This window comes from Populus alba, chromosome 13, assembly GCF_005239225.2.
Source record: "Populus alba chromosome 13, ASM523922v2, whole genome shotgun sequence".
Classification (NCBI taxonomy): Eukaryota; Viridiplantae; Streptophyta; class Magnoliopsida; order Malpighiales; family Salicaceae; genus Populus; species Populus alba.
Window position 1 is genome coordinate 3474501 of NC_133296.1, and position 13888 is coordinate 3488388.

Consider the following 13888-nt stretch of genomic DNA (forward strand, 5'->3'; position numbering starts at 1 on the left):
AAATTACACATCTTTTAGCATTCAATATGTGTTGCTCATTAACATCCCAATCAATAACTTAAGTCTCCCAAACAGTGAAATCTGTGTATTATATTGCTGGTTATTTGATTTTTCATTGCCTAAAGAAAGCAGAAAGTATTCATTTTTTTTTTCAGAATCGAATAAGATTCTAAAAGTTGCTCAGATGATTAACAAAAGCTACCTAATTGCATTGCATTCTACAAAGAAATTTATTCATAGGTAACATTTTCTGATCTAAGCTTTAGTTTTCTCTAAAATAATCTTCTAAGTCTATTTCTCTAAGTCTTTCTTACTTGTTGGCTACGATATTGAAGTGCCAAAGGAACATAAATTTAGAATCATGTGATCAGTCTCAATGTAAGTTATGAATAGCTAAATGATGGTACATGAACCTTTCATTTCAATGTACTTTTTCCGCCAACCATGCTCATAAATCAGAAAAGAAACTAAAGGTGCCTACAAAGTATTCGTTTTTTATCAACTTTGAAACCAACATTATCATGAATAAGCCGTCCATGATTCAAGCTATTTAAGTTATGAATAACTAAATCATGGCACATGAACCTTTCATTTCAATGTGCTTTTTCCTCCAACCATGCTCATAAATCAGAAAAGAAACTAAAGGTGCCTACAAAGTATTCCTTTTTCATCAACTTTGAAACCAATATTATCATGAATATGCTGTCCATGATCCAAGCTATTTGAATGGAGAAACAAGATATTGCTACTATACAAGAACTGGATTACCTAAAGATGTTGCGTACATGGAAATAGATCAACCAAGACCAATTATTTGAAACGAAAGGGAATACAAGTTGGCCATGATCATCCAAACTTTCATTCAATTCATCCAAGACAATATTATCAAATGATATGATGCTATAAGTCAGCAAGCTAAGTTCAGCACCCCCTTATTGCAAGAAGATCTATGGTGTAGCACCAACTTTCTAATTGACCAATCAATACCAGGTATGATGGTGGGAAAGGAAAAGAAAGAAAAAATAACAAGTGTGAAGGTTAACAAAAATAAGGGAAAACAGATTACAGATATGAAAAATGAGGATTGCAATGAATCCACCGAGTATACATGGAAATAAATCATATGCTGTTCAATTCATGGTGATTTCTATCCAAAACATTTATTTCTCAAGTGAGTTGGTTAATGGCGTGAGCTAGGTGGCTTTAACAAAAGGAAAAACATTTCTGGTAGCAAATTGGATTACTGTAGCAGATTTCTTGAACCCCACCTTGTCTGTCTGCTGTCTTCTTTAAAGCAGAAAACACACGCAAAAAGAATACGATGAATTTTTTCATATGAAACAAAAGCGCAATAGATCACCTACAGAACATAATTTTGAAAACTCCGAAACAAGAATCATTACGTAGGTTGTTACTTGAGCTGAAAATTTGATTACTAAAGCAAATATATACAACATGCCTCAAAAGAAATATATAGGAAAATGGGGAAGAACCTGAAGGCGGTTGTCATGTTCCTGCACAAGTAGGCATTTTTCACCAAATTCAAAAATCACTAAACATGAAAGAAACAGAAAGCATACCCATTTACCGAATTCTTAAACTACCTACAAAGTTTGAAAATTAGAGTGAAACAAGACTAAACCTATGATTTTAGGAATTCACGACCATGAGTCTTTTTTAAAAAATATAAAGCATGAAAGAAGAGAAGCACAGAGGATCAGACACTCATTCAAGAAATATAAAAACAAAAAATATATTAAAATGTAGTAATTATGGTTCGTTGCCTGAATTGCAGTTTCCGTCTCTAAGATAATCTAACTTTTTTTTCCTTTTCACGATTTTTTTTTGTGTGTTCAAAAAAATAAATTAAACTTAGATTAAAGATATAGAAATAAAAATGGCAACTTTTTTTTTTGAAAATCATGTGGCAAATTACTGGTACGGATTTTTTAAAGACAAAACAAAATAGAGGATACAAGAAAATCAACAAAGAAAATCTAATTAAACTGGAAATTAAACAAAAACAAAAACAATCCTTAAATTGAACAGAAACAAAACATACCTGTAAAAAGACGATTTCAAGAGCACGAATTATTATACCTTAAAAGTGAAACTGGATGAGAAATCTTTCTCTTCATGCTCTGCTTTAAGACAAAGTTAGGGTTTGTTTGAGAGAGAGGTTTTCTTGAAGAATTTATTTTAGAGAAATTTGAAAGCAAAAATCGAAGACAGTGAGAGGGACTAGTGTGTTTTATATAGAGGAGTGGTTTATCAAAATTTTCGACCGTTGGAAGGGTAGGGATTGGGTTTCCTTCAAAACAGTGTGGGCTTACAAGATTAAGTTAAGTCATAAGAAAGGCCCATTCCTACAAAGCCCATAAAGGGCAATTGAATGGACTCTCCTCTCCCACTTTATAATCACTTCTGAGTAAAATATGTATGGAGATCAAGACTTTCTCTCTCGCCCTGAGTTTTTCTCACTAAAACCGTTGGTTAGGTTTTTCAGTTTTTCTAGCAAATCCATGTTCGCCGTGAGTTTTTCTTCTTTCCTCTCAGCACAATCGATCTCTGTTATTAGCATTTTCTCTGTTCTATAAAAGCGAGGAGAAATGAAGTCTCTGTTATGGAGGACTTTAGTACCGAGAAACTAAAACCATGTGAATTCACATGAACAGGGAAATCAAGATGGGATTCAGAATTCTTTTTAATTTTAATTTTAACAAGGAAACATCAGACCGGAAAAAATACACATTTCTGCCACCCAAAGGAGTACGAACAACCGATTTCTGTTTTCTTTTCCCACTTTACGTGCTGGGGTTTGCAAGCCTTGTTCAAACAAAGATTTCAGATTGATCTTCCCAGAATGCTGTCACAGTTTCATAGAGTTTAGATGAGAGTTCCAAAATACAATAAAAAGTAAGAATCATTAGCTAGATAAATAATCGCCAGCTCAAGCTCAGGAAAAATGTACTATACATAATAGCGTTAGAAAACATAACTAACTCAACTAAATATGGAGGAAATTAAAAATTACATGACACCAGAATCGCTATCTTTATATTGAAGGCTACAATTACCCACAATATTGTACTTTTGAGGTAAACATACATATACGATGATAGCTGGCTATAGGCTTAATCTAACAACTATCACGGACTAGAAAGAAAAAAAGCAGCAGCTAAAGAACTTTTGCACAGGAGTGGCGTACCCAAATACAGAAAAATCACCATAGTCAGTCACAAATTAGATGGGTGCTGCACATGTTGTTCTAAAATGGCCTGTCTGATTGCAACGGCTACAATGCACAACTCGCTTCACACGGCCGCGATCTTCTGCTCGTACTCGCTTCTTTCTTGGACGACCGGGTGGCCTAAGTGATTTGGGTGGATTGATGATAACCTCAACATTCTTGTTGGAATCTGGATCTCCCTCAGAAAACTCAATCCAGAGACTTTTATCGGGAATTGGATGAATGGTTTGTGAATAAGTCTTTCGATAGGTTGCAACAGTGAAACAGCTCTCTGTAAACCGATGCACATTCTGCCTGCAAGAGAGAAGTGCTGCCACAGCATGTGCACAAGGTAAACCATATAGCTGCCAGCCCCGACAAAGGCAACAGCGGTTCCGAATGTCCACAATATTTGTTCCTTCATGAGATATAACTTCAAATTCAGCTTCATTAGCACGAAGCACCTGATAAGTGCGTGCACGCTCCAATGCCTCTGCAACACGCCTCTCAGCAGAAGGCACGAGTATTGATGTCCACTGCATACTGGTCTCTCGGCGTTCATTGAACCAGGTCATTAGTTGCCTCCTAATGCATTCCACCATCTGAATTATTGGAAGCCCGGATGCTTCCAAAATCCATGTATTCAATGATTCAACTATATTAGCTGTCAAATGTCCAAATCGAGTACCTTCAAAATATGCAGTAGCCCACAACCGAGGGGGGATTCTCCGTATCCAATATGCAGCATCTTGTGATATCTCTTCAATTTCCAGAATTTTTGCCTCAAATTCAATCACAGTTAGAGCATGAGCAGCTTCCCATAGAAGGTTGACAAGCATTGTGTTATTGAACTCTTTGCGGAAGCTTTCACTCAAGTGACGCATGCAAAATCCATGAAAAGCGGTCGGAAAATTTGCTTCCACTCCATCTACAATGCCCTTCTGCCTGTCTGACAAAATTGTAAGCCTCGGCATGTTTTCTGTATTAATCTCAAGGAGGTTATGAAGCTCAGACAGAAACCACATCCAATTCTCATCATTCTCTTCATCAACGACACCAAATGCCAAGGGAAAAAGAGCTCCATCCCCATCAAAACCAGTGGCAAGAAATAAAGTACCGAGGTACTTGCTTTTCAAAAATGTTCTATCAAGGCCTAGGAGAGGCCGACAGGCATTCAGAAAACCATAAATCGATGCCTGAAATGATATGAAGAGATGCTGGAAGCAATTATCTGTTGGGTTTCCATAAACAGATGCAATACTCCCAGGATTTGTCCGTTTAACCTGGTCACAATACTGGGGAAGCAAGCGATACCCTTCTTCAAAGGATCCACGCATAGCAGCCATGATGCGTTCCTTGCCTCTCCATGCTTGCTTATATGATAAAGTGATACCATGTACCCGATGAATCTCTTCTAATATCTCCTTTGGCCTGTAATTAGGATTCTCCTTAAGCCGTTGCTCCACAGAGTTTGCAACCCATTGGACTGAAGCTTGTTGATGGCCAAGATGAGAAATTCCTCCACATGTATGAGACTCATGGATGGTCCTGATTGTGAAAGTTGGAACACCTGGGAGCTTTGCTGCATGTATGCGCCAGGGACATCCCTCAGTTGCACATTTAGCTGTGAAACGAGTCTTGTCAGATTTTATTGTCTGCATTTCAAAGTGAAGGGCAATCGCTGTATCCCTCAATGCCCTGCGGCAGCTGAAGACATCTGGAAACTCTTGCCCCACTGCCAGCTCAAAGTTAGGAGCTATAGAAAGAGTGCGGGCCTGAATAACAGGACTATATAGTATGAGCTGGGACTGCTCAATAGTCAAATCCTGAGCAGGTTCCAATCCCATTTCCTGCTCCTCGACCACAGTTAGTTCCAGGTTGTCATCAAGTTCTTGGTTTTCTGAAACAACCAATTCATTGTTCTCTGATAAAGCTAACTCATGGTTCTGAGCAGCAAGAGCCAGTTCATGGTCTCCCTGTCCAGGTTTTCGATCCATACCTAAATCGTTCTCATGCCCATAACTGTGACCAGCTTCCCCTTCATCATTATGGCTCTGTCCCAAACCCAATTCATGGTCATGATGATGTCCTAAATCCAGTTCATGATCATGTCCCATACCTAAATGATGTTCATGTGTTTGCCCCAGTTCCAAATCATGGTTCTGGCCTAGACCCAAATTGTGATCATGGCCTAAGACCAACTGTTGATTCTGCCTGAGCCCTAAATTGTGACTTTGCCCAAGTATCAAGTCATGGTTAGCCATTGAATCTATCACTCGCAATATATCAGCAGCTGCAACAAATCAGAGCCGGAACAAACTATCAATTTCAAGTTGATATGGTACCCACAGCATCAGTGCAAACCTGTCGAGCAAACAGAACTGTAAATTGAAGAGTCCTTCCAGATCTTTCATATCCATACTCAAAGCTTTGATAAAAACATGACTTCACAACAAAAGTACAGATAAAAAGATGCAAACACAAGAACATGCAAATATGTGAAATCCACCCTTGGCTGTTCTTTGACTTTCTTCCTTGTTTGAATACGTAACTCCCCCCCCCCCACACACACACACAACAAATGAGCTATTTAAAAAGACCGTGTCACCCTTTTATCCCTTCTAGGAAAATTGCAATTGCAGACAAAATAAGAAAAGGAAACTATTTTGTTTCTCCTATGGATAATTAGATGCTCGGGGACCATCATACATATACACACACGCCAAAGGAACAAACCACCGAAACTACAGTCCCCCCTTTCTTACATCCACAGTTTCTAGGCACCAAAACAGCACACAGGAAACCAAGTTTGTGAGGTTTCTGAGAAAAGGAATAATTCAATTATCTCAAGAAATAAATTAAAGAACCCAGAAACATTAAAAAAAAAAAAAACTCGAAATTTAGTCAGAAATCAGAAATTATGTCCCGTTGTGAAAGAAGAAAACAACACTCGTCATTTACACATTCCCTTCCGCAACTATTCAACAACAATAATAACTTCAAACAAAAACCAAAAAATACTCATCAGTTAAAACACTCACAAGAACATAATTGAGACTAAAAATACACAAACCAAAGAACACACCGGAAAAAACCCTCACTTGAAACAGAGATCGTATCAGGACAAGGAAAAAAACAACCCTGACATAGCAAAACAATCCAACAACAAGAACTGGGTTTTGCTCAAAACTACATGAAACATAATCCCAAGCAATTACTTCAAAAGAAAAACTACCTAAAACCATAACATCACAAAAAAAAGTCAAACAAAACCCTAGCTCAAAAGCAAAACAATATAATCAGAACCCAGAAAAGAAAAACCAACCTTGAACATTCTAAACATGGAAAAACATGAAGTGGGAATCGATCAAAATCTGAACTTGTCAAGTGTAGACACTGGTACAAGTAAAGATCGAACCCAAAAATAAAATTAGGGTTCTCTGTCTGTAATTATGTGTTCGGAGAGAAAAAAAATAGAGAAGGAGAATTTGAAAAAAGGCGGGTAAGGGAGCAGGGAGAGATCGGGAAAAATAATACAAAGGGAGAGTAGAAGGGCAAGGAGGAGAGAAGGGCGAGATTGGGAAAATAGAGAGAAGGGCAGAAGAGGGAGTGTAGGGTTTGTAAGGGCTGAGAAGGGAAATACAGAGCTGGATGATAAGAGAGAGACGGGGTATTTGTGTCAATGAAATTTTTAAGGGTGTTTTTCCCTTTGGGTTTTTTGGAATTAATGTTTTTTATTTGGGAATTTTATAATTGCGGCTTCAAGGGGCATTGTATCCATTTTGTTTTGCTTTGTATGAGAAAGTAAGACAGTCAACTAACTAACCATCTTTAATTTGGTTTTGTACTCTCTTTTGTTTTTGTTTTAGAACTCCCAAGCTTTGTGCCTTGATAATAGCGTAAAAAAAAAACATAGATTGATGCGTAAAATAATATTTTTTTATATATTTTAAATTTATTTTTATTTAAACACATTAAAACGATTCAAAAATATTAAAAATGTAATTTTAAATAAAAAAATCAAATTTTTGACAAATAATATTTTGGTTGCAATGTTAAACATGTGTGTTTAATATTATGATCATGATACTTTTCAAAAATATTTTTTTATTTAAAAATATATTAAAATATTTTTTTAATTTTTTTTATGTTTAACATCAGCATATTAAAATCATAATAAATAACTAAAAATATATCAATTTAATATTTTTTTTTCATGTTAGAAATATTTTTAAAATACACCCAAATATAAATAAAAATACAATGCTAAATAGAAAACAAAAAAACTTTTCCATAATACACAAGTAAAAGAACAAATTCCTTAAACATTTTTTTTTATTATTATAACACTCTTAATATAATCCTAACATTGCAACATACATCAAAATTAAAATATAAATCATCAACTTCCTTTTTAATTAAGAAAAATAAATTATTAATTTCTGAAAATAAATTAATCTCATTTTCTCAATTTTTTTTCCTATAAAAATATTACAATGCTTAAGAACAAGTTAATAATATTAAAATTTAGAAATAATACAATTATATCAAAACTCATGAAATTATTAAGTTATAGTCTTTTTTTAAAAAAAAAACGGAGGATATCTTGTCATTGTCTTAATTTACTTTTGAATCCTTTAGGGGGAAAAACTCATAAAATTTGTACCATTCTTTTTGACAATCGTCTAAACTAATAATTTTTAAAAAATCAATAAACGAAAAGGAGTCATAGAATTTTTATTCATGATTATATTATTAATTTCTATTTATGTCATTTATAAATAAAAAGTACTCCTTAAACTAAAAAGATCCACATATAATTTAATGCTAACATTGCTAGATTTTATACTTACTGAAATTACGTACGTATGGGTGTTGAAAAGAATTATTTCTTACATGATGCACTTTATCTAGCAACATTAATAGATTTTATTTTAATAACATAATAATAATAACAATAATAATATAGTTGTACATAATTGTAGTTGTAGTTGTAAATGTAATTGTAATTATAATTTTCATTAATTTATTGATTTATTTTTTCAAACTAAGTTTTCAACTATAAATATTATTTAAGGTTTGTTAAAACTGTGATAAAAATTATTTTTAAATATATTTTTCACTCGATAATATATTAAATAATATTTTATTTTTAAAAAATTATTTTTAATATCAGTATATTAAAATAATCTAAATATATATAAAAAATAAATTTTTTAAAAAATTCAGAAGCGCGGTTCGACCGCACTTCTAAACACACTCTAAATATATGTGATGATCAAGATGAAAATTTTAAAAAAAATATTTAAACTATTTATTTTATATTTGTTTATATTTATTTTAATCATAATATCAAACTATTATTTCAATTTATAACTATGCTTATAAATAAATTAGTAAAAAATATATTATGTATGTTTTGAGAACCAAACATACTAACTTTATTATAATTATCAAACTTTATACAAAATAAATTTAAATTTTAAAAATCAAACATTTTAATTTAATAAATTTTCAAATTTATTCATTTATACATAATTCAAAACATCCTATTAGATTAGAGAAAAATACAACAGAATAATTTAATAATACAGATATGAAACATGTGCCAGGAAAACTAGAATGTTAACAACCAAGCAGAAAATAAACCCTGGCTTGGAAAGTGTCTTCAATTCGATCGGTTGTATATAACTTTTTTCATGAATTAGTATCGGGTTTTTTTTATCAATTTTCATATTTCTTTGAACCTAGAAATGGATGCGTATATTAGTTAATTAGGAAATATCCCGAGAAAGGATAACAGAAAATTACTAAGAGTTTTAAGTGGAAGATATAATTTTTCTTATAGTATTTTAATGATTTTTTTCTATTTATAGAATTAATATTTTATGTTAAGACTTGAGTGTTCTGGAATGATTGAAGAATTTTTTAAAAAAATTAATGTGGGTATTCGAGTTAACTTGTGTGTGTCTCGACTAATTTTACATGTCCTGAAGTTAACAACCATTGAACTTCCAATAATTCTAAGGTTTGTGAAACTCGAATCAGTAATCTTTAAAAAGCAAATTTAGAATCAGATCAATTAAATTATATCTCTCAAAATTAAAAAAATATCTTTTTACATACAAAGAGATTGATCAAAACTGAGATTGATTGAAACTATTATTTTTTTGTCAATAGAATCGTGTGCTTGAATAACTAAATTAAAATTTGAAAATACTTCAAATCATATCAGTTTCCTCTAATATATTACAATATTGTAATTTCAAGAATTAAAGAAAGAATAAAATAGAATAACCTATAATTTACTCAAAAAACTATTTAAACTATGATTATAAAATCCCTTTCTCTAATAAATCATCAGGCATCGAGCATAGTGAGAAAGAGAGAATATGGGCTTACGGCTGAGCCTAATGAAGTAGATAAAAGGGCTGCAAACCAAGTTCAAGAAGAGAAAATATGGGTTTAAACTCAAGCCCGACAGCAAAGGGGCAAAACATGAGCAAAAATGCAAAAAAAAATAAAAATGATTATTCTCTATGAAAATTGATAATTTGGCAAAAGTTAGCTTGGAGAGGTTCTGTAAATATACAGAAATATCAAGTTGAAGTTTTGGATAAAATTTGAAGCCTAATTATATCATATTGTATCCAAGATTAAAGAGACAATAAATATTTAAGGTCAAATCAAATGATTTTTGAATGGATCTGAATAAAAATTAAATCCAGAAACATAATTAGATTGTTTTTTAGCAGGTCAATTTGATTTAATCATGGGCTAAATTAAAAGTTTAATTATGTTTAAAAATTAATTTGGATCCAATTAAAATATTTAATTAGGTACAAGAACTTAATTATACTTTTAATGAGTCAAATTAATTTTATTATGGACTTAATTGGTGAAAAATTAAGTTTGGGGGTCTAATATGTGCTTAATTGAGAAACTTAAAATTTTAGAGGATCAAATTTAATTTTTACAAAATCAATTGCTTGAAATCAAGGGTAAAATTATAAAAAAAATAATCAAAGTTTACGATTAATTAGAGGTTAAATTAAAGAAGTTAATATCCAATAATTTTTATGGAAAAGTCGTTGAATGCTAGGAACTCAATTTGGTTAAAGACAATGGTAAAATTGAAGAAAATTTGAAGTTTAATGGTCAATTTGCATAAATCCAAGATCAAGGACCAAAATATAAAAAAAAAGCACTGAAATTCAGGGCTCATGTTGAAATTCGATAGGTGTAAAATTGCATAAAATTAGAAGTTCGAGGTCAATTAGGGATACAATTGAAAGCAATTAAAAACTGAAAGACTAAATTGAACTTTAACCAAATCCTTAAATTAAAACCCCCTAAAGCCAAAACAGAGTCAGTTTTGACCATTAAAAAAAAACCAGACGACAAGTTGTCTGGTTACTATTCATCATCTTCTTCTTTTTACCCGGAAAACTACTTTGGTGGCTACTGTTTCAGAACATTTAATACTTCATCTCTCAACCAAACTGGATAAATCATACACCACTATGATGGTCTGATAAAGATAAAATGTCTCTCTTTCACCTCTTATAAATAGGGGTGGGTTCTTGCGTTTAGGCATTCGAGGAGAAGAAATTCGAGTCCAAAATTGATATATATAAAAAAATAATAAGCTAGCCTTTCCCCTTGGTTTTTCACCAACCAACCTTTTCTCTCTTCATTTGCTATGTCTTTGCCATTGTTGCCACTATCAGCCACACGTCGATCTTCCCAGCACCACCATATAGCCATTCCTCACGCAGGTAAACTTATTCTTCCCCCTTGGTTGCAAAAATTGCAGCCATTTGCATACATAATAAGAACCCATTATGTACGTAAAATGCAAAATAATTAACATGGTCATTGGGTTGGGTCAGTGACCATGTGGGCCTGGGGTTGTGCCCGTTTCAGCCTAGCTTAAATGGTTAGGCTGGGTCTAGCCCAAAAAAGAAGAAGAAGAAAGGTTGTTGAACCATTAGTCGGCTCAACCCAGGCGGGCTGAACCTGTTTCAACCAACCCAATGTTTATTTTTTAAGAGAGAGAGGGGGGTCTATTGGGTTGTCATTTCCCTAACCCGATCTGACTGGGTCAGCCCAGATGGCTGGGCCAAGTCTAGCTCACTTATAATAAATAAATAATATATATAATAATATTACAAAATTTTTAATTTTTTTCAAAAAGGTATTTTTAAAAATATTTGTGGATCCTTCACATATTTTTCCAATAATTTACATAATATCGAGCTGTAGACTTACATTATAACTTATGGATATGATATTAATAGTACTCGGTTTCCTTTGAAACTTAAAAAAAAATCCAAAAATTCAAAAATAAACTTTCATTTCAAAAATTATTTTTGGTTTTCATGCATATAATCAAGTCTTAAAGTTTTTTCATGTATATTTTTTTATATATAAAAAGATTAAACTACCTTTTTATCATGTTTTAAATCAAGCAAAAATAAATTTCATAACTGATTTATGATTATCCATTCGGGTTTGGTCAAAATATAAAAATCTCATTATAATTAGTTTGTCATTTAGAATGCTAGGTCTTAATTATATTCAAGAAATAAATAAGTTTGGATCTTAGAATGGTTAAGATAACCCAATCAAGTATAGACTTTCTCTTGAAAGGAGATTTACCTTGTATCTTAAACAAGACCGACAGATAGAAACACGACTTTGAATAATAATCAAACAACAATGCAACTTACTTTAAATAGGGTGCACTGAAGGTGATGTGTCTTTTTCTTGTACAACCAGTCCATTACCCAGACTCTTGCAGACTATTAATTGAAAAAAATTCTTTATAATTTTACTATAATGGAGTACCATATATGACACTTTTTTGCTCATTCAGGAAGAGATTAATAATGTGTGAAAGAAAAATGAAAAATAAATTGCTTCTTGTACTTTTAAGTTGTTTTGATTAAAACTTATAAATGACATGTGTCATTTTTTAGGAAGGTAAAATGTTACATCAACTCACAAACTAAGGCGTGACAATAGCAAAACAAAACAAAAAGCATAAAGACTCCATCAATATGAAAAAAAAAAACATTCAAAGATTACAATAATTAAATAATTTGAAAAACCCAATGACATAGATCACGTCAAACTTTTTAACCAACCAATGACATAGATCATTATTATTGTAGTTAAAGTTTTTTGCTTTAACAAAAATTTGGAATGAAATGGGAGAAGGGGATTAATAACATCATCTTAAATTCAAAATAGAAGGGATTCAATCTCTTTTTATGGAAATCATAGGGTAAGATTGACTGAAATCAAAATTATAAAAACGATATCATTGAACAATAAGTGTTTTGAGCTATTGTGAATTTTAAACCTTCTAATTTTTATTTATTTTTAGAAAAAATTGGATATAATTTAGGTTAACCACAGGATTTGTTTTACACTTATTTCGAGATTAAAAATTAAAACATGTAGATAAATATAACTAATCAAATGTAGATAATACATAAATGAGTATGACTAGTCGAATATAGATATTCTATCTAATAAGTTAGTGATAAGTCCCTTTTGAAATACTAAATAAATATTTAGTATTTCAGATTTTATTTATTCGGCTAGTTTTTTTATTCAACAATAATAAGTATAGTAGATGTTAGTTTATGCGTTAATCAAAATTAATTTTTGTTTTGAGCAATTTTAACTATACTAACTTCATGTATTTAGAAGCATAAATTCATTTAGATGCTAATATTGAGTGTGAAGAATCCTAGCTTTGATGAGATGGAGAAAAGACTCAAGGAAAGGAGTTAACAACAAAGGCTACAATCATGACTGCAGATTAATGGAGGATTTGTGGTGATAATTCATTGGAAAAAATCATGGCTGGAAATGGAATGTGTGTTCCCCCATCTTCAACTCTAAATAGAAACCATTTGTAAGAGCAAAGCAGAGACAACTGAGTGGAGAATGAAGGCAGAGAGAGTTTCCTTGGCAGTAGCTTGTAGCTGCAAGCTAAATGAGAGAGACGAGAGTTGAATTGAGGAAATTATTCCTCCTCCTCGATTTATGTAATTTTTTTTATTAATCAATTAATTCTGTAAGCTTTAAAGTTATTAATTATATAAATTTTTAATAATTATAAAAAAAAATTAAACTTATAAAAAATAAATCTAAAACTTAACGAGTTGATTTGCTTCCCAAAGTTCATTTATGTAAATTCTTGTTCTATGGATACAGAGGGAAGTTGCCAAACCATGTTTAGACTTTGCACACCTTTTTACATGCTTCTCCGGAGACTTTGGAGCTTTTTTTTTTTTTTTTTTTTACTTTTCTTTTACTCTACGCATATCAAATGAATTGGAGGATCACGTACGTGACATCACGAGAACCAGTAAATGTTTTAGTAATGTCTAGCACTAAAAATCTAAATAAAACAGTTTTGACAGTTAATTTTCGCGGGAATCTTTGCTGTTCTATTTTAGTAGTATTTGATAAACCAAAAAAAAAAAGTGGTCTCTTTCAAATCTTTTAAGTAGTCTTTTCAGGTCTTTTTTTCAAAGGGCAAGACTTTCGGTCTCTTGTCTCTCATCAACAAAGCCGACTTTTAGCTTTTGGTCTGCTTGAATTTCTCTGTTGCCTTCTCTTTCGACATTTTAATATTGTCAA

At 32.0% G+C, this 13888-nt stretch overlaps 1 protein-coding gene across 1 annotated transcript; it reads right to left on the reverse strand.

The window, feature by feature from the left end:
- Positions 1 to 2905: 2905 nt before the first annotated feature.
- On the reverse strand, positions 2906 to 6945 carry LOC118044018 (uncharacterized). Its single transcript, XM_035052161.2, has 2 exons — positions 6555 to 6945; positions 2906 to 5593 (listed from the first exon to the last, which is right to left on the reverse strand). Exon 2 carries the CDS (start codon positions 5491 to 5493, stop codon positions 3244 to 3246), a length of 2250 nt encoding a protein of 749 aa, XP_034908052.1. The 5' UTR covers positions 5494 to 5593; positions 6555 to 6945; the 3' UTR covers positions 2906 to 3243.
- Positions 6946 to 13888: the final 6943 nt, after the last annotated feature.